The sequence below is a fragment of the Macadamia integrifolia genome, chromosome 14 (assembly GCF_013358625.1).
Source record: "Macadamia integrifolia cultivar HAES 741 chromosome 14, SCU_Mint_v3, whole genome shotgun sequence".
Lineage (NCBI taxonomy): Eukaryota > Viridiplantae > Streptophyta > Magnoliopsida > Proteales > Proteaceae > Macadamia > Macadamia integrifolia.
Genome location: NC_056570.1, coordinates 9,753,777 through 9,781,106, shown reverse-complemented (window position 1 = coordinate 9,781,106; position 27,330 = coordinate 9,753,777). Strand labels below are relative to the sequence as shown.

Sequence of the window (27,330 nt, the reverse complement as noted above, 5' to 3'; positions counted from 1 at the left end):
GGGGGAGTAGAAGGGGAAAAAACACCCAGGAGAAAGGATGGCAACGAGAGGAAAAAGGAGGGGCATCAAGTGTAGGGGATGGTGTCAATCAGAAGGTTCCAAGAGTCAATAATATGCCTGTTCCAAAGGGAGTTTGGGATGGGACGGGACGGGACGGGACGGGACGGGACGGATATGAAAGGATTGGATTTTGGAGGTAACATCAAAGAAGATGGTTATCCAAATCGTTTTGCTCTTCCTTACATGTACATACAAGAAAGAATCCTCCCTACTACCATTGGGGGACGTTCGCGCACAAGCACTGATGCAGATGATGCAGATTAATTACCAAAATAGGCTTGTTTTATTAGGAATAAGCCTAAGGTTAGGTTCCATACATGTTAGGCCTTTGATCTCATGTTTTGAGTGTAATAGACCACTTTTATGGGTCTAAAAGGGGGCTCTAAGATTGAGTACGGGATTACTAGTTAGTTTCCATTTTCATTAGTTTCCTTTTTAATTGGGCTTGATTTGAGTTATATTTGTTTCCTTAAGAGTCAAGTTATTAATTGAATCAAGTCATTAGTAGTTAGTTTCCTTTTTCAACTAGTTTTTAATTTCAATTAGTTTCTAATTTCAGTTTTTAGTAACTATTGTATTAGGAGAATATTTGGTTTTCTTTTTTAGGAACCTTCTATTTTGTAATTCTTCCCCCAATTAACATTATAAATAAAGAAGAGGAGACTCCTAAAAGCCTAGAATGATTTTGGTAAAAAAATTAATAGTTGTTGCTATTGTCTTCTTCATGAAGAGTTGTCTTGTGTTTGATCAAGGCTGAAGGAATTGGTGTTTGATCCAATTGACTCCTTGCGGCGTGAAGTCCAGGAGGTCTACTTCAAGTATTATTCTCTTAAGTTTTTATATCTCTTTCAAGACTTATTAGGGCTGCAAAACAAGGTATGTAATCTATCACTCTGCTGCCCAGAAAATTCTGCAAAACAGAGCATCCACCCCTGCTGGAATGACCAAATATGAGAATCCGATTAGTCCAGTTTTTTGATCAAAGGTTCCTCCTCATACCAGTGAGGATCGACCCAAATATTGGCTGATTCTACTCAGCCATTGATGAGATATTAGAAATCTCTAGATTTTCGTCTTTTAGTGAACTGAAGTTTCCATTTTCTGGATTTTGGTTCTGCTGATCTGAATTGCATTTTCTGGACTGCTGAATTAAGTTTTCTGAATATTGAAGACTGTTAGTGCTTCAACAGTTTCCGATTTAATTCTAAAACTGCTACTGGGTTGGTTTATTCACAGTGTTACTGTCTTGACAGATCGATACTATTTCTGTGATCTAGTGTGACTGATTGTGACCTATTTTCTGTCCTAATTCTGTTGTTAATTGATTCTGCTTACTGGTATAATTTCTGCTAGTCGATATTCCAGAATTCTGTGTTTGTTCTTTCTGGTTTTCAAATTACTGGTTAAATTCTGGATTATTGCTGCTGTCTCCTTTTGGGTGAATTTTGGTTGTTCTCTGGTTTATAAAATCCTGCAGTCTTGGGTCTGGTTTGGTGGTCCAATCCATCCCTACATTAAGTGGTATTAGAGCATGGCTGGGAACAACACCCCCACCCTAGTTTCTCTTATGGAGATGCTACAAACTATGAAGACTGAGATGAAGGCTGAACAGCAAACCTTACGGACTGAATTGAAGGCTGAATTGGATGCTAGGTAGTTGAATGAAGAGACCCCACCACAACAGCCTACTGGTGATTCATGTACAACACTCGAAGTATAAACCCCATTGCATGTAGTTGCTCAGTTGACGAATAGGAGAGCAAACCCTAATTTGAGAGCACCACAGAGGGTTCCGATAACACAACCTACTGTTGAAGAGCATTTAAGAGGATACTTTGAGACTGAGCGTCCCGTGCAACAGAAGTATTCTGGAGATTCACAGAAGGTCAAGCTCGATCTGAAGGAGTTTGATGGGAGATATGACCCCCAATTGTTCTATGATTGGGTAGTGGCACTAGACGACTATTTTGACTATTATGAGTTACCTGAGGAACGGAAGATGAAACTAGTTCGTGCAAAGCTAGTTGGGGCTGCTCGTGAGTGGTGGAGGACCTATGAGCTAGAGTTAGAAGACCGTGATAAATACTTGCCACGCAACTTCAGAGCTCGCATACAAGATCAGCTGAACTCTCTTCATCAAGGGTCTATGACTGTTGCCGAGTATATGAATAAGTTTGATGCACTTTATTCTTGCACAAGCATTAGGAAGAATGAGAGGCAATTACTTTCTCAGTTTCAACTAGGATTACGAGCTAAAATTAATAGGGGAATTGGTGTTGCTGATGTGTATACAGTGAGAGATTGCTTTGACAAGGCTCTTCGAGCAGAGGAACTTATGGCACAGCCAGGTAGAAGGTTTAGTTACCAAGCTGGGGAGGTCAAGAAAATTTTTTCAACCACTAAACCTAACACTTTAGCACCCCCAAGAGCCACAACTCCTCTATGTGAAGTGAAGATACCTCTATTCAAACCAAAAGAACTTGGAGTCAAGGTTCACATTGAAGAGATGGCTCTTGAAGCTTCAAAGACAGAAGGTCAAGAAATAAAAGATTCAACTGAAGAATTCTACATTGAAGAGAGCATAGTAGACAAGACTGAAGACGTGGAAGATGCGGTAGTGGTTGAGATCACTCCACAACAAGTCTTTGAGATTCATGATGACAAGGAAGAGCTTGTTTCTCCAACCCTTGATGAGAAGGTTACCAACATTGATGACGCTATGCACACGACATTCACAGTTGGTATTGATTCAAAGGTTGAGCATATAGAGTTTGTTATGCCATCATGGTTCGTTGAAGAGAAAGCTCCACACCTTAAAGATTACATTCCACAAGTTTACAAGCAACCAGAGTTTTGATTGGGAATAGTCAAAGCTACTACTAACATATTTCCCCCTCATCACTGCAAAATTCAAGGACGAATTTTTTCAAGATGGGGAGAGTTGATGCAGATTAATTACCAAAATAGACTTGTTTGATTAGGAATAAGCCTAAGGTTAGGTTCCATACATGTTAGGCCTTTGATCACATGTGTTTTGAGTGTAATAGACCACTTTTATGGGTCTAAAAGGGGGCTCTAAGATTGAGTACGGGATTACTAGTTAGTTTCCATTTTCATTAGTTTCCTTTTTAATTGGGCTTGATTTGAGTTATATTTGTTTCCTTAGGAGTCAAGTTATTAATCGAATCAAGTCATTAGTAGTTAGTTTCCTTTTTCAACTAGTTTCTAATTTCAGTTTTTAGTAACTATTGTATTAGGAGAATATTTGGTTTCCTTTTTAAGGAACCTTCTATTTTGTAATTCCCTCCCCCTAATAACATTATAAATAAAGAAGAGGAGGCTCCTAAAAGCCTAGAATGATTTTGATAAAAAAATTAATGGTTGCTGCTATTGTCTTCTTCATGAAGAGTTGTCTTGTGTTTGATCAAGGCTGAAGGAATTGGTGTTTGATCCAATTGACTCCTTGCAGCGTGGAGTCCAAGAGGTCTACTTCAAATATTATTCTCTTAAGTTTTTATATCTCTTTCAAGACTTATTAGGGGTGCAAAACAACGTATGTAATCTATCACTCTGCTGCCTAGAAAATTCTGCAAAACAGAGCATCCGCCCTTGCTGGAATGACCAAATCTGAGTATCCGATTAGTCCAGTTTTTTTATCAAAGGTTCCTCCCCATACCAGTGAGGATCGACCCAAATATTGGCTGATTCTACTCAGCCATTGATGAGATATTAGAAATCTCCAGATTTTCATCTTTTAGTGAACTGAAGTTTCCATTTTCTGGATTCTGGTTCAGCTGATCTGAATTGCATTTTCTAGACTGCTAAATTAAGTTTTCTGAATATTGAAGACTTTTAGTGCTTCAACAGTTTCTGATTTAATTCTAAAACTGCTATTGGGTTGGTTTATTTACAGTGTTACTGTCCTGACAGATTGATACTATTTCTGTGATCTGGTGTGACTGATTGTGACCTATTTTCTGTCCTAATTCTGTTGTTAATTGATTCTGCTTACTAGTATAATTTCTGCTAGTCGATATTCCAGAATTCTGTGTTTGTTCTTTCTGGTTTTCAAATTACTAGTTAAATTCTGGATTATTGTTGCTGTCTCCTTTTGGGTGAATTTTGGTTGTTCTCTGATTTATAAAATCCTGCAGTCTTGGGTCTGGTTTGGTGGTCCAATCCATCCCTACATTAAGCACAAGAGAGACTTCCAGTGTCCCACCATTCCCATGTTTGTTCCAATCTTGTTGTCCTGTTCGGAGAGCGGGAGTTTAATGACCATCTACGGATGTTACATTCCATCCGGAGGTGGTTTATGGTTGCATAAAAGGCTAGTTTTCCAATGGTGTCACAAATGGAAGAGCCCGCAAAGGTTACGTCAATCCAGCATGTACAGGTTTGATTTCAGTCACAAATTCATTCTTTAGTTTGTAGGAGATGATTTAGAAAGTAAGGACCTAGGGTTTAGGTCGTCTATGGAAGGGAAACCCTCGACCAAAGTTCCAGTCCAAGCAGAACAGACTGGAAGGAGATCAAACAATTTGATTAGGGTTGCCACAGTCGCCCAGAACCAGAGCACGAGAGAGAAAGAGAAACAAGAAGAAGAAGAAGAAGAAGGGGAGAGAGAGAGAGAGAGAGAATCGCACAAGGGAGGGGAATAGTGACATAGTCACACAACCTTTAACTACCCATCCGGCACCAAAACAATCAATCAATCCATTCTTCAAAACTTGCCCAAAGAATTGGATTACCTGCCTGTTTATAATAAACTGAAATAAAAACTTTCCTCATTAAAATCTAAAACTAAAAAACAAAAAGAAATCTCCTAATTACTTTCTAAGACCTAAACTAACACACATAGAAACACAATAAAATTCAAATTGGCAATTCCCTATTTGTCTAATATCCACCCAAAAAATAAAAAATGCAAATATTCCCCATATAAAAATAAATCCTAAAATATCCTATCGAACCCCAAAACCTAATTTAGATCCGGTTCGTCTCGGTCAAGATTGCTAGAATGGTCCTATTGAACTCATGCATGGCTTGTTTTGATATCATATTACAAAATAAATGAAGCAACCAACCTACTTGTATTTTAAAGTCCATGAGATTTTTTTCCAAGTTTTGAACAAAGAAACCTTAGTTCCATCAACCCAAAAAATCCAACTACAATGCTCCTTAGGGTAGCAATCCCAATCAAACCTTCTAAATGCTTCACAAAACGTTCAAATCTAAGGAAATTCTTCTTGTGGTGTAACCTTCAAAGGATGGAAACAAGAAAAGTAATAATACTCTAATAATGCAATCATTTCAGTGATCTAATTATTTGAGATTAATGCAATAATTTCCCAACAACTCCTGTAGGTAAAATAACGATGAACAAGTCAGCAAGAAAAACATTTCTTATTGAATCAGATCTTCTTCTTAAGAGTGTAGATTGTTTCAATTTGTATCCACAATATTGATCCATCATCCATGTTCTTCTTAGCATTCAGCCTTTTTAAAACCAATAAGTATAACGCAAAGCTACCAATTGATTCAAATAGAAACAAAAAAGCCAAAATCGTGAAGAAAATCTAAAATAGAACCCAAACACAAAGAAAGCTACCTGCTGAAGTAGTGCAATTCTCTGATTCGTGGACGCCATTACCACCGCACAGAATGGGAACCTGGATGCCTTCAGGCTATTACTCATTTTAAATCCCTCGCTCGCCCGGATACTCCCTCCCCATGATACAAAATTCTCATTGATGAAGGCCGCAACAACTCCAGAACACAAACTCCGTTCACAAAACAACGGCGTATCAGGGTGATCCGGAGAGTGTAAGTAGACGAATAAGAGTTTAAACTCCTGACGAGAACGCTGCAACGCATCCATAAATCCCTCAGTCACAAAATTTGGACAAATAGCTCCAAAATCCCTCTCAAATGCCGCAACGAATTGAGCAGCCTCCGAGGCAGACGCAGAGAGGGAAACCAGAGGTGAGGAAGATGCATCTCTATTACGGCCGGGACCCAAACCAAGCAAGCCGATGGAACGGGAGAGGACACCACCGGCAACCCACATACCAAACCCAATTGCACCAGAAATCAACCCTAAACTGCCCGAAATCACGGAGAAGGGAAGAGTGATAATTTTCCATGCTAAACCAGGAGGAGCATCTACATCTGAAACTGGCTCCGACTCTCGTTGAGTCAATTCAGGTCGATCGAGCCCTTCCCAAGACCCTAAATTAGACTGCCCGCTGCTACCGACATTGTAATGGTCGTCATTATTGATGTGGTCGTTTGGGTTGTTCACGGAAACTGAATTAGAAGAGGTGTAGGCCGAGACTGCGAGTTCAAGATCCCAACCATGAGCAGATAGGATCTCCGTGCACAAATCAGGATCATCAAGACCTGTAATTGCTTGAAAGTAAGACAATTTATCGGCAAAATCCACCATATCTCCCTTTTGTCAGTAGCAGAAGAGTGAGAAATCTATGAATCCAGTCGGTAATTTCTACCAAAAATAATGAAACTCTAGGGTTACCGTATTGATCAGTCGAGCGAAATGAAGAACGAACGAAGAAGAAAATCAAGAAATGGGGGATGGCGCATCGGCTCCTCTTTTTCTCTCTCTTCCCTCTATGGGTATGACCCGAGAATCAATTGATAAGATTTTTACTTCTCCATCTCTCTCTGTTGGGTCCCGTTTGGCGGGAGCATGGTTGGAAATGGATTTAGATCCTCTCCCGCGTAGCATCCGATGGTTGGAGGATTTGGGTATGCACCCAACACATGGATGTGCACCCTAAGGATTTTTTAGTCATCAGATGTGCGTTGGATGTCCCAATGGCCATTGGGGATAAGATGTCAAATGGTATAGTTTTGATATTTCAACATGGCTTAGAAGATTGGGAATTAAAAATACGGTACAAAGAACATTCTAAATTTTCAATATCAATATCAAATTGGCTCGATATGGTTTTGATATGCTGTTTGGTAAAGATAAAATTTTGGTACAGTTTTTATTCAATATATATATATATATATATATTTTAACAAAATACATTATGTAGTTAGTAATTCGAAGAAAAGAGAGAGAGAAGACAGAGCAGGGATAAGAAGTCGCACCTAGATTTTGGATCTTAGATTGAATGATTCAGAGCTCGTGGCAGTACAAAACAGCATGCCGACCTCCTATGAAGTGTGAAATGTCAAGAAACTTAAAGAAAATGACATTGCCAATTTTAGGAGTGCAATCTTCTAGAGGCCATAACTTTCTCATTTAAATTTCGATTTGGATGTCGTATGTTGTTACATGTTCATAGTTGAGAGAAGCATGTCCCTGCACAAAGAAAAAAACCGTAATAATGGCCCCTAGAAGCACAATTTTTCTCATACAAGCTAAAAATTGAAGATTTTCTCGTTCTATGTGAACATGGGAGTGTGTGCAATGCGTTGAATGCATTTCGGCAGTACATGGTTGGAATGCACATGGTGAGGCATATATGTTCCCAAAACCCTAGTTTCTATTAAAAAGGGTTTTGATGATTGAGATGAGGGCATTGATGTTCATAGCATGCTTGGGTTGATTCCTATGCATTAGAGGAGATATTAGCCAAGAGGATTACACATGTTGAGGTAATCCACATCACAAGTCCCTATCTTTATTGTGTTTAGGTTGTGTTATTGTTGAAATATTTAGACCATGAATGTGAGGGGGGGGGGGGATTTGATTTTATTAATTTAAAAACTATAAACCTAACAAGTCAGAGGTTTGGGATTGTAGTCTTTGCCTTTATGCCAATAAATGATGAAGTAGGAGAAGGTGCTCTTGAATCATTTGTAATTCTTGCACTTGTGTAGGCAAGTATTGAAGCAAGATTAAGTATTTATGAGTTGTTATCGTAATCAAAGATCACTAGTGGATTGAGTACATGAATGCCTAGTCAAGGTAGAACTCCATGGATGTAGGCACATTGTCAAACCACGTTAAAACTGGTTTCTCCTTGTATTTGCATTTATTTAGATATTTTACTCCTAATGCTTCTTCTACCATCAAAAGAACCTTATTCAATAGGTTCCACATTCTCCCCATTCAGCTCAAGATATTTACTTAGGAATATCTTGAGCTGAAGAGCGGAGAATTTCCAAATCCCTTCGTTCTGATTTACTTCTTGGAGTTAATGATAAACTCAAGGTTGGAAGTCTAAACTTCTTAGCTTGGCGGGTAAACAAGTTCTTATCCAATACACCCTTTCTTATCTCTCCTTGTATTATATGTCTTGCTTCTTTCTTCCCTCTTTCGTCCATCGTAAGCTTGATTCTCTTAGTTGTAAGTTCTTCTGGTCTAACAGGAATAAATATCACATCCACACCGTCATTTGGGACTTCATTTGCAAGACCATGAAATCGGGAGGCGTCACTCTTAAGGTCACTTCAAATATGAATCTTGCCCTTCTCTCTAAAAAAGCTAGGGAGCTGCCCAATCCCTCTCGGGGGTAAATTAAGGAAATCAAAATATTTTACCCACATAGACTTTCTTCATTTTTAGTGCCCCTAATGCCTCGTGGGGATAGAAGTCCATCTGCAAATCTAAATCCCACCTCTCCAAGGGCATTCATTTTTCTTCAAGTTGGAAATGGGCACAATGTCAAATCATGGTTGTATCCTTGGATCCCTGGACATAAACCTTCCTCTGCCCTCTTCCCCTCCCCCATGGTGCTCCCTACTCTGTAGTTGATCTTATCTTTCCATCCTCAAGAAGTTGGAATTCTGACATGGCATTTCAATGGTGGCCTGATGACACTGCTAATGCAATACTGTCCATCCCTCTATCCATTAACCCCACTTCTGATTTATATTGTTGGACACTTACAACGAATGGATACTTTTCTGTTGCATATGCCTACAGTCTCTCCCTCCAATCCTCTGATTCAGAACTCAATCCTATTTGGCTACTAATATGGCGTCTCCCTGATAGAGGCCTCTTGTCTTCCTGGGACTCAACATCCATAATACATGTCCTACTTGTAAACCACTTCCCTCTTACCACCGATCACCTATTTATCCATTGTCCTTTATCTACCTCTATTTTGTCCTCAATTACTATGTTTCCATTCACTCCTTTGGCAAATGACATGACTATGTCTTAATAGATTGGACACCTCTTATCCCTGAGATCCCCCAAGAATTATAAACAAAGAGTATTGGCTTCAACGACAACTCTTTGGCAAATATGACATACTCTTCTTGAATTTGGAATTTTGGATTGAATCTTTGAAGAAAGAGAGCATATATGTAACCAAATGACCCTTTATAATCCTCAATTCCTCTAATAAACAACCAAATGCACCTCGTATACCAAGATGAGGATGGTTTCTCTATCTCCTCCTCATCACATTCTGTTCAACAACAAAGGAACACAAAAGAAGCAGTGCAGTCCTCATAGCTCTCTGGTTTGGGCCGACACCCATTGGCAGTTTGGCCGTGGGGACTGTGGACGTTGTTGGTCACTGCTCACTTGGGGATTAATTAGTCTGAATGGGTTCTCAGAGACGAAGGGAGGGAGATGAGGGAATAAGGAATTCGCTGCCTAGTCGCAGAGCCAGAGATGGAGGAGGGGTGGACGGTGGAGTGCATGTGGGAGCAAGCGAGAGAGAAAGACATGGAAACCCTATTGGAAACAGAGTAGTTGCAACCGCAACTGTGGTTCCCTGCTCTACCCGGACTCTCTCTCTCTCTCTCTCTCTTCTACATTGTTAAATTATCCTATTAGTCTTCGCCACCTCATTGTATGGAGTGCAAAAAATTCGGTGACCGTTGAAGACGCAGGTAATTTCTCTCTCTCTCTCTCTCTCTCCCTTGCACACCAAAGCCCATCAACTCTCTAATCACCAATTATCTCCTCAAAGTTCAGATCCAAAGCCCTAGTCTGCAACTACCCAGTCCTGATCTGCGGCACAGCCACTACAGCACTGGCCAGCAAGCCATTTCCGGTGTGCATTCTCTCTCTCTCTCTCTCTCTCTGTTTCAAAGCAGTTTGGTGTGTCCTCTGATTATGCTTAACTATCACTGCTATCTTCCATCAATTTGAATTGAAGCAATTATAGTGAAACTGTGATAAACATATTTAATTCGTTTGGTTGGATTGGAGGGGGTGTTCTAGATGTTTGTTGCATTATGTTCTTTAATCTGCCTATAATATAGTGTTGCTGCAAAAGTACTGTAAGTAAGGTTCAAACTGAAATTTGTTCCTCTTGTGAGGAAGGATCTTTCTTTTTTATGGTTCCTCTCTCTCTCTCTCTCTCTCTCTCTCTCTCTCTCTCTCTCTCTGCATGTTTTGATTGTTTGGTTTGGGGTAAAATGATCTCGAAAGGATTTTGACATAATGCTACCAAGCTCTACAGCGTTGGATTCCAATCCACCAAAGTAACCTCTTGACCCACAAGTGGGTGTACTCTTCTTGGTGGTTTTTTTCCTTTTGGGGGAGTTAGGGTGCAATCTTGTTAGGCAAATTTTGTTGCCTGCGAAGGAGGGGTCTTCAACTCATGGAAAAGAAGAACATTGGGTCAGTATGTAAAGAGTAGTTTTTCTGCTTGCTTTTTGTGAGATAATTTAGCTCATAGAGAGGTTGGAAATGATATTCATTGATCAGATGGTAATCCAAGTCATTTGAATGTGTCTAGGCATTTTCTTAGGTATTCTGTTTAATTTTCTTAATTGATTTTGATAAAACAAAGATTCAGTATTAGATCTTTACATCCGTCCTGCTCAACATGTTGCTTTCAGTGTTAGATCTTGAGTATCAATGCCTTATTTTCCTTTTACTATTATTATTATTATTTTTTTTTTTTTTTTTTTGGGTTGGGGGTGGGGGGTGGTGTGGGACTGTTTTTTAGCTTGGATGTATCTACATTTCAATAGTTTCAGAAATTTTTGGAAGTGGGAAATGACCAACTATCAACTTTGAGTCTTTTAGACAAGGCAGGATAAAAAAGGGTGTACACAATGCATGAGGCTCTTGCCACTATAGGGTCTAAGGAAGATCATAATGTACGCAGCCGTAGCGGTTTTTTGTCTTGAACCCACAACCATTTGATCGTAATGGAGCAACCTTACTGTTGGACAGGGAAGGATATGGCCCACTAAAACCACTCTATTGGTGGGTTATTAAATAGTTCCTAGTTTTCTTTGCTACCAACTTAAATCAGTGATGCTAATGCTCTACTCTGCTTTGAGGTGTATGCGACCACAACAATACGAGGTTTCTGCTGCAGTACTATCATGCAGAGGGTGGAGTATAGACCACTTTTTCATAGGCTCCTGTATATCGGATTTAGTTCCATCCTGATACTCAGATCTGATGAAACCTTCTAATATGTTCAAAATCTTAATTTGATTTGTGATGGAAAATGAATTTTAGACAGGAAAGTACAATGAACAGAAATGAAGATACATCTTTTAAATATCTTTTGTACCTGGGTGATTGCTTTCAGTTGTTCTGGTGAATATTTGAGTTGTGTATTGATGATATTAAATAATTTGACTTCATTTTTTCTATATTTTGTAGGTGCAAACTTGTGTTCTGAACCCCTAAAACTCTCATCCATATATCTGTCTTAAGGAACAAGAAAGAAAATTCATTTGCCCATGTCGTCTGTAAAAGAGATCCTAACCCGTAAGCCGGTGCGCGCTACAATCCGGCTAACTGTTCCTGCTGGTGGTGCCCGACCAGCCCCACCTGTTGGACCAGCCCTGGGTCAGTATCGTCTTAACCTAATGGCCTTCTGCAAGGACTTCAATGCTCGAACCCAGAAGTACAAACCTGACACCCCAATGTCTGTTACCATCTCTGCTTTCAAAGATAACACCTTTGAATTCACAGTCAAGTCTCCTTCTGTCACTTGGTACCTCAAAAAAGCAGCCGGAATTGAGTCTGGAAGCAGGCTTCCTGGTCATGTTGTTGCATCAGTGTTGAATCTGAAGCACATATATGAGATAGCTAAGATAAAACAGTCTGATCCTTATTGTCAGTACCTGTCATTGGAGGGGATCTGCAAATCAATCATTGGAACTGCTAATACTATGGGCATTAAGGTTCAGAAGGAATTAGATTGATTCAAGAATCTGGGATTTTTTTTTTTTTTTTTTTACACTTTCAATTATATTCATCATGGAACAAATGGGAATTTGACTTTAGGGGTATCCCTCCATTCATTCTTCTGTCCTCTTTCATCCATTTGATGATTAAATATTAACAAATAAAAAGTGGTCTGTGTGATTTGTGTCCACTACATGGTTTCTGAATTTAGGAATAGCTTGGGAAACTTCGTAGAAAATGCATAATATATGATTAAGGACTGAACTACTAATATTGATTCATGACTCAAATTTCACTAACTACAGAGATGAATCTGTCTTGATCTTTTTTTTTCCCCCTATATTGTGTCATGGGCTTCTATATTAATATGTTCATGCCTTCATGGGGTATCTGTTGTGTATTTTACCCCTCCCCCCCCCCCCCCCCCCCAAAAAAAAAGAGTTATCTGTAGTGTATCTTGGAGTATTTTTCTCTTTTGTGTGTGTATGTAGAGAGAGAGAGAGAGAGAGAGAGAGAGAGAGAGAGAGCACTCACTGCCCATTACTCCTATGAAAAATAGGAACCCAAAGAACAGGTCAGAAAACAAATCTTTAGTTAGCCTATTAACTGGTTCTAATTCTAGCTTTTGGTTATACACAGGTTAGGGAAAGAACCCAAGAAGAAAAGGCAAAGGAAAAAAGCACCCAAAATCCACCATCTCTATCGCTCTCCTGTTTGTCCTTGGCATCCTTGCTCTGTATTTGGCCAATATGAACCCCATCCAGTCACATCTGCAAGTCCTTTGGTCAAGGTCCACTCCTTATCAGTTCCAACTGAACGGATTCACCGTCCATCCCAGTCTCAGCTCCCAATCTTGGGCAGAATGTTCAATTGCAATAGCAATTAGCAAATCACTGGCTCTTTCAGAAATTCTCCACATGCATATGGCCACCTCCAGCCCCCCTTCTCTTATTACAGAGGAGAAAGTATGATTCCCCTGTGCATCTCCTCTGTTAAGGAGGGACTTCAATTAATAGGAAGCTTTTTGGTCATTCTTCCGAGACAATTTTGCAGAATACCATTCACGGCAACACACAAGATGGTGACTGCTTGAGGCAATTCTGGACCATGATTTTATGCTTCCGATCACTGCATCCCATCAGCTAGGCTGATTGGGAGTGGCACCAGAGATTTCTGGTGATTCTTAGTGGAACCCAAATATCAACCGCCTTATGTTACTGATTACCTGAACCAACCCCGCTACTCACTGTTTGCTGTAGAAGATGAACAAGTGACAAAAATATATCCATTCTGGTTATTTCCTTGTTTGCCTGCACCAAGATCAAGATAAGTTTGGTTATGGACCAAAATAGAGAAATGGAGAAGGATTTTCATTTATTTTCTTTTTGGTTGGGGGAGGGGGGGGGGGGGGGGGGCTCTGTTTTTCCCTTTAAAATTTTACCTCAACAATAAAGCGAGCCCATAATTTATTTTCCCGAGATTCCATTAGTCCCTTCAAGATAGTCAAGCCAAAACCGCGAATAATGTCTGCTATCTCAAGGAAGAAACCCCGCTCTTCACAAAGCATCTGTAACAGAAAATTGAATTGTTCACTTTTTCCTTCTGGTGTAAATAACTAAGATGGTGAAGTTTACTCCAAAACACAACTTATTGGATCAAGTTTGTGGATTATAACTTCCTCCTCACCTCTACCAGCATCTGCCCAGGGGGCCTGAGTTCCTCAACTATAATTGGGCAGACCAAGGTTTGACCGCCCACTTCAAATGCCCAGGTAGCACCAGAGCCACCACCATTCAAATTGTCTTTCAGAATCACACAGCTCTCATCTCCAATCATCTGCACAACCATGAAAGTTCAAAATAACATATTGGATAGATCCAATGATCTAGGCTTCCCTGCATAAATTTCTCTAGACAAACAAATAGAAACAAATGGATGGATTGGATTACCTTAGGCTCATCGGCTTGTTTAAGTTGGTCGGCGTATTTAGTCACACTTTGCAAGAAGAGCATATGTTTGATGGTGCGATCCAACAACGCATCTATGCTGCACTGTTAAAAACAAATCAACCAAACAAAATCAGTTTTACGGAGAAAAAAAAAAAAGTGGTTCATGTAATCATCTAAGTAGACAAAATTAAGATCTAAGCTCACCTTTGCACCATTAGGCACAATCTCTCGCAACTCTTTGACACGATCTTGGATTTGCTGACGGTCTTTGGGCCTTGGCCGAGCAGTTTCTCCAGGCCGAGCTCTTTTCTTGGTAACTTTGGTTGGTTCTTCAGTTCTCTTAGGCTGAGAAGCCACATCACTCTCCGTATTGATGCTATAGCTATCATCTATCCATGATCGCACCTGAGATTTTGCAACAATTTCTTTCTGAATTCCTACCATGTTGTTGTTATATTCAGGCAGCATTGCATCCATATTTCCACCCAAGCAAGAAAGACCAGCCAACTGAATTTGATTCCAATATCCTGATGGGCTTCCTGTCCTCGACATAGTAGTTCTTGAATCCTCTGAGTTAGGTTTAGTAACCGAGTTAAAATTACAAACAACATCATTTAACAGATCTTCAAGTCCACTCTCAGAGAAGAATCCTTTCTGGGGAACAGCCTCTGAGATAGACTCTGAAATACCAGTACTCAAAGTCGGGCAACCACTAGTCCCTAGAGGTAATATAACATCACCCCAACACTCTTGGCTCTGGAAGCTGCCAAAATCCAATCCCAAACCATCGAAAAGCTCATTTTCAGCAGGCAGTTGCAAAGAAGCATTTGAAGAGTTTGCTTTCCAGTCACCACAAAAATTTATGTTATTGGTGGCAGGTGTAACCGCCTGATTCAAAACACCACCTGGCACTGCTTCTGATTGTAACAAATTATCATTCAGTGTTGGAGCAGCCAATCCACTGTTTCCCTGCCCCAGTGGTGGAACATTCGACTGAGAGAGATTTTTTACCGGTTTGGGTTCAGAGACAGCTTCCCTAGTATTGAATGATCTCACCCCAGTGAATGCTGGAAAGCTAGAAGGCACCTTTGGAAGTCCATCTTCTGTTGGATGGGTTAAATGGGTGGGTGACTGGATATCTTCCAATTCCTGTGAGCCATATACACTAGTTTTGTTGGCCTCAACTAATTTTTTATCGGATACCATATCATATGATCTGCCCATGCTGCATAATGAAGGAAAGGTTGACTCCCCTTGAAAATCCACAAACACATTCTTGGAAGATAAAGGAGTATTCAGGGTGGCAGAAGATACCGTTGGAGTAAAACACATTCCTGATCCACACAACAGTTGTCTCTCAAATGAAGTCATGGTTGAACCTTCACCACTCAGTGAACTCATGGTTTGTTGTCTGCCAACAGTGTTGTCAGTACAGCTGGAATAAGACTCTGACAAGACCTGTGGTAATTGCAGGCTAGGTTTTGATAATATCACTTGAGCGTCTGCACCTGATGTGTTGTGTTGGCTTTTGAGGTGAAATTGATTACCAATCAAGGTGGACATGCTACCATGGTGCCATTCTGATGTAAAAGATGAGGATTGATGAGTGATTAATGAAGAATGGGATTTTCCAATTAGATTTTTGCAGCTTTCATCGTTGAAGGAGTCGATATTTCCATAGTTGGAATAGGAATTGCCAGACAATACTACAGAAGAAAAAGATCCACATGGATCATAGACTTCACCATTCAGATCTCTTAGTACATTCCCTGATAGAACAAGCCCATCATCCCTTTCAATCTGCCGAAACAAGCTTCTTGTGTGATCCACAAACTCTGACCTCTCCGGAATCTGTAACAGCAAAAGAAATATGATCAACAGCAAATTCCGGTGTATAAAGCTGTAGATTGTAGATATCAACCTTTATCTTGATACTTTAACGGTATTTGTAATATAAAAAATTATTGCATCTGCATCAATGTAAGTAGATAATTTCGGTACCATGCAGCATTAAGTTGGTACTTGAGCATTCCTGCTGAAATAACTTAAGCTTGAAGATGAAGAAGAATTGATTTGAATTTTGACTGGATCGTAGGAATATTATTGTGTAAGATCTTTGAAATCTAGATTTTTTTTTTTTGCCAACCCATGCACCTACACATAACCAACACCTGACGATGTGCCTGAAATTTTCAGTGAATGAAAGGCTGACCATCCTCAGCTATCCCTCAATTAAACAACAAAAGTAACTTACAAATAAGAAGATCTGGGAGCAAACACAAGCTCAGTTATAGGATATAACCCATGAAATGTTGTCATGTTCACACCAAGATATTTACCCAAGTAATCTTGGTTGTAGAATGAAAATTGAACAGGTCTTATTAACAAGAAAACATTTTAAATAGACTTATCTTGCCTCAGGTAGAATATGTTTTTCAAGATCGTGGGTTGGGCTCCTTAAAATGAAGCAAATTTAGTCAGTCATCTCATTGTTTCATATAGTTTTGAGGTGTTGAACCTAAAATGACTTAGTTTGTCCCTATATGGAGATTTTTCCAGTATAATCCCTTTCATCATGTCCTTTTCTTCCACATTTTATTGTGATGTTCCATGTAAAGACACTCTAGATATAACACACCAATAACAAGAGAGAAAATTTCATTCAGGGAACCAAACTTCATGTCTCGTGATGTATTAATGCTTCTTCATTAGGATTGTTAAAAAGTGGGAACCAGACAAAATACCAACAACCAAACAATAATATAAATAACCCTTTTGTATGGGAGAGGATACTTCCAAAGTTTATACTAGAATAGGACCATAAATTTGACGTATTTGTGAACAGGACAAATCTACTCTGAATGCTGAAGAATGAAGCCTTGTGAACATGAAAGATAGACTAATGTGAAGTAACCAGTGTTTATTCAAACTTAGGTCATTATGCATCAATGCAATTTTCCCCTTTGAATTGCTCAAAAGCTACCTCATTAGTGCTTTGGTGGTATAACCAGTGTTTATTCAAACTTAGGTCATTATGCATCAATGCAATTTTCCACTTTGGATTGCTCAAAAGCTACCTCATTATTGCTATGATTTATGAGTTCTAAATGTAGTATGTTGCTTATGAGTAAAGGTGATAAACCTCAGCCCTTTCAGTCTTTTGATACTAACCTTCTCAGTGGATCCAAACTGTATCACACCCTGTGGTGCCACAGAAATTACCGCAATTGTCTGCAAAGTGGATCCAAGTGACAATTAATAACATCTTTTGTGACTTCAACTCAGAAAATGACTTGATAAAATGGTACACAGGGACAATGTGAACGAACAGATTGAAAGATATCAGAAGGTTCATTGACCTTTAACGTAAGCCTAGATGCTTTGTACACAGAATCATCAAAGAAACAAGTTCTCACCTTTATTCCAGAGGAAAACTGACAGTGAAACTCTGAATTATCCTGCACCTGCAGGGGTCTGGTCAAGTAAGCGTAGGAAGTAGGAACTAGGAACAAAAGCAACCTAAAACAGACATCCACTCCTAAGTCATTCCCAGAAAGGTTCAGAAGATAGTGATTCAACACTGATTAACATGCTATCTTTAAAAAAGTGGACAAAATCCAAGTTTTCAACCAAGTAAAGAACATTCCAGATATAATTTTCATTCATCCAAAAAAAGAAAAAAAGAACATTCTAGATTCCAGCATACCAAATAAAATTTGAAACTTACGAGGGTGGTGAAACAAAGGTCGAGCTGAATTCAATTACAGAAAGTAGAGTTATCAAGAAGCTCTGAATCAAACATACAACAATACCTGGAAGTTATCTTGACCAGCAACATATCCAGTAGGACTCCTTTCTCCAAAGTAGGCATCTAAGAAGAACCACTGGTGCTTTCCAGTAAAAGCAGCTTGTCCAACAATTCTAAATAAGCAAGAAACAGAAAGTTACTCTTGCTAATTTACTGCTCCATGCTTTTAGTTTACATGAGACATTTGAAACAATCAAGACAAGACAAGGAATATGCATTGGAGGGATAGGTGATTGCTGATATTTATGATTGTAATAAAAGAAATGGAAGATCAAAAAGTGCAGATGAGGAGCCTAAGACACTGAATCATAATGTGCATACCGTTCTCCCAGCACGTGGACCTGAGGAAGCATTTTGTCAATCACCAAGCCCAATTGTTCTCCATAATAGGCATCTTCCAAGGTCAACAGCCTATAAAGCATAACATTATCAGCAAAGACAGCTCCTAATTCTATCTCAGTATAACCTTACTGAGATACATTCTCATAATCACTTTATTCTACATTTCATCAGTAAAGGATGAACTTTCAAAGCTAAACTACAACTTGAGGAGAATGATCCCAAACGGAAACTAGCAAGTCAGACAATGTTTGCATGCAAACCGGTACGTTGGATAAATAGAGCTAATAAGGGATTCAGAATATGGGAAGAAGTAAATCCTAAAAACCCAAGAAACAAATTGAAGCACTCATTGTCCAAACCGCCGATTCAGGAAGGGGAGGAAGTGGGAGAAGACAAAAGGAAAGAAATAGAAACTTCTCATCTGGGGTACAAAGTAGAAACAGAAAATTAAAAAATTCTGTCAAAAGCCACTTCACTGAGACTTCTGATTAACTAAATCCGAAGGGGCCATGGTATCCATGAGGAACGTTAAAAGGGAAAGAACAAGGAAAAAAAATTGTCAAGGGTAGGAAAAAGAAAAAAGAAGAACAATATCTTTCAACTGATAAGCAGAAGAAAACAAAAAAAACCAAATGAACAAAAAAACAAAAAAAATGAAACAAAAGGGCCATATGAAAAAGATAGAAACCAAATCTTGGAACAAACATGATAATTGCATATGGAACGACTAGAAGGAGATCAATAAAAGAGAAAAATAGTTCACCTGACGTTCAAAGCCTTAAAACAAACTTAGAAATTAAAAAAAAAAAAAAAAAAAAAATGAAGCAATCAAAAGCAGGTACGCTTACAGGGAATTACGGCGGTGGACGCGCCAGAAGACCCCATACGACCACCCATTGTTACAACAGAGTCTCTTAAGCTCAACTTTAAGCCGAAAACTCATCTCTGCTTCGAAATCTTACAAATCAGAGAAGAAAACCATCTATTTCAAAGCTTCCACAGTGATTTCTAGCTTCCGCGGCAGGATCCCCTCCCTGCCCCTTTCTTTCGTAGATCTCTGTTTCGTCTCATCGCCAGCTCCAGAACCTGAACCAACAGTTTATCTATTTCCATGAACGGGAAGAACCTGAGAGAGTGAGACCACAATGTACGATCCAACTAAAATTTTCACAGCAAATGAACCAGAAGCAGTTAAATCAGTTTTTTTTTTTTTTTCCTAAGTTAAGATCTCGATCCAGAAATACTTCAACTATGAATCAATCTGAAAATGCAGGTTTCTACACAGTAGAGAAAAAGCATGCAAGTACGCAATAATGGAAGAAGAAAGTAAGAAAGCAGTTTCTTTGTGATTTTCAGAGCTTTTTCAAAAACACTGAAAGGGAAGCAGAGATTTCTACGCTTGGAAGTTGAAGAAAGCAGTTTTAATGAACAAAAGACAGAAGGGGAGAAAAAGAGGAGGAAGAAGAAGCATTAAAGCTCCACCATGAAGAACAAAACCAGAATCGGAAGAGGAAACCCAAAAATACCAGAAAAAACAAGGGAAAGCGGTAATTACAGGAGAAGAGTAGGAGTGATTTTGAGGCTAAAAACCGACGGTTTTGTTGTTTCTTGGCGGCAACGGTGGCCGTTGAGACTCGAGACAGAACTCTGAAGAAGTACTACTACTACTGTCTACTGATATAGAAGAGAGGAAAGAGTGGGAAAGGGGTGCAATTTGGAAACTGGAAAGGTGGATTTATTTTAGGCATTTTTAATGTAGCAAAGCAAGGCCTCTCATATTCTCAGTGTAACCATTTACTAGTTACATTGGAGATATCAACGACAAATTTGTAAGACGGTTTTGCCCATTTTAGAAATGGAATATAAAATTTATATTAGTTTCATTAATTTCACATAATGATGTTTTGTCTTTTTTCTTATGTTATGTAGGTGATGAATAATTCATGTAAACGACCATGGGGACATGAGGATTAACCTTTACTTAAGGAGGGGAAGTCAAAACTCAAAAGGTAAGACATCTAAAAAATTTTAAAAGGGTGCATATTTGTTATCAATGGTAAAATTGAGTACTTATAACCTTTTTTGATTGCCCCTTATTTTATTCTCAAATGTATATTAATGTAAGAATAAAAAAAATATTTTCATAATAATTTGGAGATAACTTCTCATTATGTCATTTTTAAAAGTTATAAATTTTATTTTGAAAAAAAAAACTATACAATAATGGAAAAAAAATATTAAAGTATACGAATTTTTTTTTATACACCTTGTTTCGACAAGTTTTTATAAATTCCACCTAGAAACATAGTTGATAAATAATATAACAATTAGTACCAAGGCCAGTACTCATTATATATAATTCAACGTTTCTATAAAATATATATATATATATATATTTATAAATATTTCAAAGTAAAGTATATAAACTGTATTATACTTCACTATTCTACATTTGGAATAACTGAGTGAAGTTATAGAGAATTTTCAACATAAACTTAGCTTCTAACTCAATTAAACTATTCTGTTTCAAGCTCAATTTTAATTTTTGCGAATATATTTCATTGAAGGGTGCATCTGTTTTTTAATTGAAAGTTTTCAATCAAAATTTCAAACCCTATATTTAGTCCCTTAAGGTCAAATGTTAACTATTGGAGAGGTAAGTCCGATAAGTCTAATATTGGGAACTGATATCATATTTTGTTATTGGGTTTTATTTGAAACTCCTTAATTAGTATGAATATTAAGTATATGTGTGGAATTGGTTATAACAATATTTAATGAGAAATGAATATTATGTATATATGTCGACATAGTTTTAATAACCTTTAATATGAAATGAATTATTTAATTTCTTGCAGGGTTAGTCCTTATACTCACTCTATATATTGTGAGTATTGAGCCATTGGATGTATGATGAAGAAACCCTATATATATATATATATATATTTCGTCTCAATTTCTCCAAAGTTCACATTGCATGTGAACAAAATGTAATATGTCGCAATCTCGTAAGATAGTTAAAAAAATAAAAATAAAAATAAAGAAGAAGAAGAAGAAAGATAATTAAACTAAATAAAAAATAGATTAAAGAACTAAAAAAAAACTGAAGAAAGAGAAAAGCCCTTCATCACCCCCCTTTTAGACTCTTAGTTTCTTAGTATTATGATATTTGATTATATTAATTATACACTATCACCTTTACTTCCTATTTAAATCCCTACAACATCATTCAATTCCAAAAGACCAAATGGGTCTAAAATAGTATCTAACCGTACATGAAGGATACATGAAGCTACTTCAGGCTCCTTGTTGGAGCCAACATCACCTACATATATGTGTACGCTTTAGTATAGTTTGGTGATGATATATATCCCACATGTTCCATTAAGAATACATAGAGAGATATTTATGGGACCCTCGTGCACTGGATCTTGTTAGAGAGGCATTTACGGGAGCCTTATGCATTGGGGTTGCTCTTTTTAAAGAGTTATTTACACGAGTTCGGATAAATTATATAAATTTGCCTTACATGGAGTGTAATTATTTTTCAGATACAATCTCTTGACAACATGTGTCATTTTTCTCCCATAAATACTCCTCTAAAGATTCTTAACGGCCGCATGAGAGGACATTAATGGAAATAAACAGACGCATGTCATTACGAAATCGTTCATGAAGCCTTCACGAGTGAGAAGTTGATCTGGACAACATGTGCCATTGAAATGATGATGAAAGTTATATTGTAGGGGAAAAGAAGTACTCTATATGCTCCCATGTCTCTCTCTCTCTCTCTCTCTCTCATCCCCATGTGAAAATACATTTCTACCCCTTTATTTTGGGGAAGAGAGAGATAAGACACAGTGAGAGTTGGTGTAGGCAAAGCTCCTAAATAGAGAACTACTTTTTTTCTAGTTACACTACATGTATGTACACTCTACATGTACATGCACTGCTCAACACTTGTCCCATTCACTATCATCAAAAGCATACAAAGAAGCATTCCTAAAATAAAAAAGACATGTATTGAGGGCCCATTTGATAACGTTTCTTCCGTTTCTGTTTCGAGAAACTACAAAAACATAAATTTCCGTTTCTAGAAACAGAAACAGAATTGAAGGTGTTTAATAAGTCATATTTCTGGAAGTCGATAGTAGGTAGCGAAAGAATGGCCACGAGTCGTTTCTAGAAACGGCGAAACAAGTTCTAGAAATTTCGCCTGGGTCGTTTCTTGACCCATAAATAGGCAGAAATTTCAATTTATATTTTTGAAAACAAGTGAAATGAAACAGTTTTATCAAACGCTTTTTGTTCCGTTTCTGCCTTTTTTGGACACAAAAATGGTTGAAATGCGTTTCTTGAAGCATTATCAAACGGGTCCTGAGTGTTACATGGTATAGGGGAGCCATGCTCTTCTTTTGAAATCATGGATGAAGAATTACACCAAGTACCATACTACCAATACATTGAGAATTAGGTTCCTATACATGAATGAGAGAGAGTCAGGAAGGATAATATTTCCATCCACCCAAAGGTTATTAATGTTGGCGAAACTTCGAAACCTTGTAGACTATAGAGCCTACTACCTAGGCCTAACCTAACCGACCATGAATATATATAATCCTTCCTTCCATTTTACTCCACTCAATAATTTAACTATACAAAAATAAAATAGAGAAAGGGTTGGTAAGTCGGTGCTCCATTCACTTTAAGGTCATTTCAGAAAGAGATAGGCACAAAAAAATTGGGGATAATTTCGACAATTCATCTAATAAAGGGAGTTAAAATTCCATTAGATTCTCTTATCTGCGATGTGGACTAGAAAACTATTCTCCAAATTGGATTTAAAAGAATAAAATAAGGATTGAGTTTTCCTCAATTCATAGTGAATGAGAATCCAATCATTATGGGGCTTGAGATGCATATAGTGGTATGAAGATATCGAGAGGATATTTTAGAAAAATACTATAACATTTTAGGGGTTTGTGATTCTTCGGATAGTGAGTGAACGGTTCTCTATGAATATAAAGAAAACCTTCTCCATAAATAATAGGAAGAGAATATTACTAGGCTACATAGTGATTATACCAGATACAAGAAGAGCAAAATGATTGTCATACTTCTCATAAAATAAAAAATCACAGCCCTATTGGATGCACTATATTGGTCCTCGTCCTATTACAAGGCGTGCAATCTAATAGTGATCTTACTACCTATATAATAATATTAAGGGAGAAGGTTCCTTGACAGAAAGCATGGTCATGCACCAGTGCAGGGACTAATAATAAGAACAAATTTTAATTGCTTCCCCTTGGCTGTAACCCTTGTGATTGCCTAAGAAATGCAATCTTAAAGGGCATTTTGAAAAAATACAAGAACCCAAGAGAATATTTTTAAATCTTAGGGGAAAGTGAATTATTTCAGTTCTATGATTATCAACAGGATTGCAATTACTTAGGTAATAGCCAAAAAAAAATTCAATAAAATTATCCATGGAAACATCAACAAAAATAAGATTTTCATTTTTTATCAAAGACTATATGGTCATTTATTTTATCTTTTATGTTTTCGCGCAGGAGCCACGCTAACTTTCAGGTTTCATTTTCCTAATAATAAATGATGCAATAGAGATTTAATAATCTAGAAGCGCAGTGGCGGCTGGGAAGGAATTTCTCTGGGAACATCGAGATTTATGGGTTGGGGAATATTCCGGGAGGTCCACCCCCTTGGGAAGCGAGAAGAAGAAAAAGATTGGAGATGGTCCTCTCTCTCTCTCTCTCTCTCTCTCTCTCTCTCTCTCTCTCAGTGTGGGGTTTGCGGGGTTCATCTTCTGAAGCTCTGATTGTGACCTGGTGCCAGTGGCAGTAGAGGAGGATAGTCACAGAGGAGACTAATACACAGTCTCCCATGGAAACCATTAAACATTACCCATATCCACCGTACCAATTGTCTCATCACTGTTCCTCACCTCATCGAGGAAGAAAGGCATATCTATGATTGATGGTGGATGCTCTCCACACCTTCCATGACCATGACCTGGTCAACCAATGAGGATGGTAGTTTACTGGTGAAAATGCCTTCCATCTATCTTCGGTTGAGTCGTCTGATTGTAGGTTCAAATTTTAGCATGTTCATTATCATTTATGGGTCCTGTAGAAACGTTGATTATTGTACGGGGGTTTGTTTTGGGGCTATGATCATTACATGAAGCATCATTTTTTTTTACAAAAAAAAAAGAAAAAGATCATGACCTGGTTACTTTCACCTCAAGCAAAGGTCGTAGGCATACGTATTGGTCAGTATGGATCGATATTGATATGATATGTAATGAGCTAGATTGGAATATTGGATCATTTTTTTTTTCAAAATATCAATACTTTAGGCTATGTTTGATAGTCAAGAAAAAAAAATTAAAATATTTTGAATTTTAAAAAGAGAGATTGGCATAAAATAAAATTAATTATGAATTTTGTTTTATTATGTCTTATATACTATTTTCTTTTCTTTTCTTGGTTGCCAAACTTTTGTTCTTTTTAATTAATTGTTTTAATCACTCATGTACTGACTACAAATACCGCCATTATACTATCGATGTCAATATCGATATTGTGTATTGCTGACGCCAATACGTTAGGTATTGGGTCATTTGGATGTCCATGTCCCTCTTTTAGTCCTATGAAATAAATAGGGCCAAAGTTTCTGTTTGAGAGCATTCCTTGCACCTAGACACAAGGCTCCTCCCAAAAGAGGGGCATAATGGTCATTGTTCACCCCTTGTGTTTATGCCACATAGCAGCTCTTAGACAGAAAAGTTTGTCCTAAATAAATATTTGCTAAGAGATTGTTGTCTGGTCGTACAACGCTTGCACCAATGTGGGGACCAATGAGAGCGTGCACAAGGGTATCTTCCTAGATGGGATTCTTGATTTCATGGAGGTGGCATGACAATTTTACATGCTCTTGTATCTAGGTGTAGGATCCACGTGACCAACTGGTACTCTCTTTTCCATAAATGTTATAAAAAAAAAAAAAAAAAAAAAGAAGAGAAAGAGCACTACCAAGTCACGTAGCGTATACAGCGTCTCTCAGTGTCTCTCTCTCTCCTTCTCTTATGAAATGACATCTACGGCTAGTATGGGAGAAGAGAGAGAGATATAGGGAGACACTAATGTATGCTACACAGCTAGATAGGAAACTCAATGCCATATACTAATAATAATAATAATAATAAGGAGAGGGTTCTCTAAATGAAGCCATATAGAACAGTGCGCCAATGTGCATGATATGATAGGATGGTTTTATATAAGAGGATAAAAGATCTTCTGATGTGAAGAGGGGAGAGATAGAGAGAAAAGGTGCTAGTGTACATGGCTCAAAGAGCCTTTTCCGGAAGCCCCATATATTATATAGGGGAGAAAGAATATTGCCAAGATGCGTAGCATATGATAACGCCTCCCTATGTCCATCTCTCTCCTCCCTCCTATGAAATGACATATGTACCCCTTATTGTGGAAGGAAAAAGATAAACACTAGGAGGTGCTTATGTACATTATACAACCAGATATAGAACTCAATCCCATTATATAAATATAAAAAAATGATTAACACTTTCCAAGTGTCCTCCATCTTTTAATACCTTCTGTCATCGACATGTGGGTCCCCTTATAGTTCCCTTCATATCCTCTCATTGGTCTTTGATATGGGAGATTCTATCCCACACCAACAACATGTCGATCCCTTATCTTAGAAGTATAATTCTAAAATCGAGAGCATTTCTAGTCTTCATTTGACTAGAAAATGAAAGATGGAGAAAATGGAGTACAATAATGCTCTATCCAATAATACTTTAAGTTTAAATTATCCCTTTTCATGAAAAATAAATTTAAAATGTTCTATTAAATCTTAATTTCTACATACCTCATGCACACTATTAAAACCATCCGCGCTATGTTTGGATGTTAAGAAAAGAAAAGAAAAAAAAAACATAATACGACAAAAATAACTTTAAGTATTTTTTAGAGTGTGCTCTCCAATATTTGAATTTTGGAGTATAAGCATTTACTACTCCCTAAAATTGAGAGCAAGAACACTACTTCTATGAGAATGATTCCACACTAACCTAACTCCTTAAGGTATGGTATAGATATCCTACCCAAGTATTGGATTCTCCTTGATACACTACCCAAGTATTGGCTTCTGCTTTTTTTTTTTTTGGTAACGATGGGTATCCAGGCCTTTGGCCTGATTAGTCGCGCTGGCCTATACTGACCCCACAACCGCATGGATTGTGTCATACTGAGGTTGGGGAGAACTATTAAACTTTCACTGAAAACAATGAAGAGCATTAAACACCCCCATGTGAATGGCCCAAGGTGTGCCTAGTGGGAGTCGAACTTAGGACGTTCGAGTTTACGACTCATACCAAGTTCGTTGCTCACTAACTGCACTACACCAATATAATCTGTTTGAACTAAGAAGTTGCAACCTTCTTTTGATTTTCCCTTATTTTATACCTAAGATGTATATAAAAAATGGTTTTAAAAAAGTAGAAAGTTTTATAATGCAATTTTATGTGAAATACATGATTTAGCCTCATTAAAAAAAATGTTATACTAAAAGGGGAAAAAATGTAAGGCTATAATCCTGTTGTAACCAATTAGCCTTGGATTCAGTCACCGGCAATACTGATACTGAAATGCATTGACTTATCGAGCAATATCAAGATGACAAGATTAAAACATCTGTTTTCAAAAAAAGAAAAAGAAAAATGGATGTTTGGATTGTATCAGCCGATACTATACCTACTATGTATATATGTGGGTGAGCACAAGCAGAAGTTTGGATCCTCTCCTCACATGATAGGTTCCTTAGATGGAATCTCACTCTCCATAGGGTATCAAACCACGACTCAATGGTTCATTAATTGCTCTGAATCGTGGTTTGGATGCCTCTTGGACAATGAAAATCCATGTGGAGAGGAGATAAATCCTCTCCCCACGTGAGAAGCTAATCCAGACTCTTGATCTCAGAGTTAGTTTCCTTTTAAGTTGGAGTCCTTGTGAAGTCTAATGTCTACTTAAATC

General features: G+C 38.0%; 3 protein-coding genes across 6 annotated transcripts in view; 1 reads left to right on the top strand and 2 right to left on the bottom strand.

The window, feature by feature from the left end:
- The window catches only part of LOC122061838 (plant UBX domain-containing protein 10-like), a 17,247-nt gene extending 10,508 nt beyond the window's left edge, over positions 1-6,739 (bottom strand). Inside the window, exon 1 of the mRNA XM_042625333.1 lies at positions 5,672-6,739. Within this exon, the coding sequence (XP_042481267.1) occupies positions 5,672-6,508 (837 nt within the window). The 5' untranslated portion in view covers positions 6,509-6,739. The remainder of the gene's footprint in view (positions 1-5,671) is intronic.
- Positions 6,740-9,315: 2,576 nt separating this feature from the next.
- On the top strand, positions 9,316-12,341 carry LOC122062125 (54S ribosomal protein L19, mitochondrial-like). Of its 4 annotated transcripts, none has more exons than XM_042625786.1 (3): positions 9,323-9,882; positions 9,968-10,046; positions 11,621-12,341. In XM_042625786.1, exon 3 carries the CDS (start codon positions 11,701-11,703, stop codon positions 12,166-12,168), a length of 468 nt encoding a protein of 155 aa, XP_042481720.1. In that variant the 5' UTR covers positions 9,323-9,882; positions 9,968-10,046; positions 11,621-11,700; the 3' UTR covers positions 12,169-12,341. The 4 variants fall into 4 exon arrangements, with proteins under 4 accessions (XP_042481722.1, XP_042481720.1, XP_042481721.1 ...); XM_042625787.1 differs by having other exon boundaries at positions 9,963-10,046; XM_042625788.1 differs by lacking the exon at positions 9,968-10,046 and having other exon boundaries at positions 9,316-9,882.
- Positions 12,342-12,724: 383 nt separating this feature from the next.
- On the bottom strand, positions 12,725-19,986 carry LOC122062168 (transcription factor LHW-like). The gene is made up of 11 exons (XM_042625873.1): positions 19,806-19,986; positions 19,099-19,336; positions 18,230-18,319; positions 17,913-18,021; positions 17,517-17,564; positions 17,272-17,331; positions 14,305-15,951; positions 14,101-14,202; positions 13,838-13,987; positions 13,593-13,718; positions 12,725-13,461 (listed from the first exon to the last, which is right to left on the bottom strand). Exons 2-11 carry the CDS (start codon positions 19,191-19,193, stop codon positions 13,366-13,368), a joined length of 2,523 nt encoding a protein of 840 aa, XP_042481807.1. The 5' UTR covers positions 19,194-19,336; positions 19,806-19,986; the 3' UTR covers positions 12,725-13,365.
- Positions 19,987-27,330: the final 7,344 nt, after the last annotated feature.

Bases quoted from the DNA above. Each gene is read 5' to 3' on its own strand.
- LOC122062125 (XM_042625788.1), top strand. From the start codon at position 11,701: ATGTCGTCTGTAAAAGAGATCCTAACCCGTAAGCCGGTGCGCGCTACA.
- LOC122062168 (XM_042625873.1), bottom strand. From the start codon at position 19,193: ATGAGTTTTCGGCTTAAAGTTGAGCTTAAGAGACTCTGTTGTAACAAT. The intron at 17,565-17,912 runs GTATTGTTGTAT...AGACCCCTGCAG, and splicing joins CTGGTCAAGATAACTTCCAG to GTGCAGGATAATTCAGAGTT. The intron at 15,952-17,271 runs GTTAGTATCAAA...TTGCTGTTACAG, and splicing joins AGTTTGGATCCACTGAGAAG to ATTCCGGAGAGGTCAGAGTT.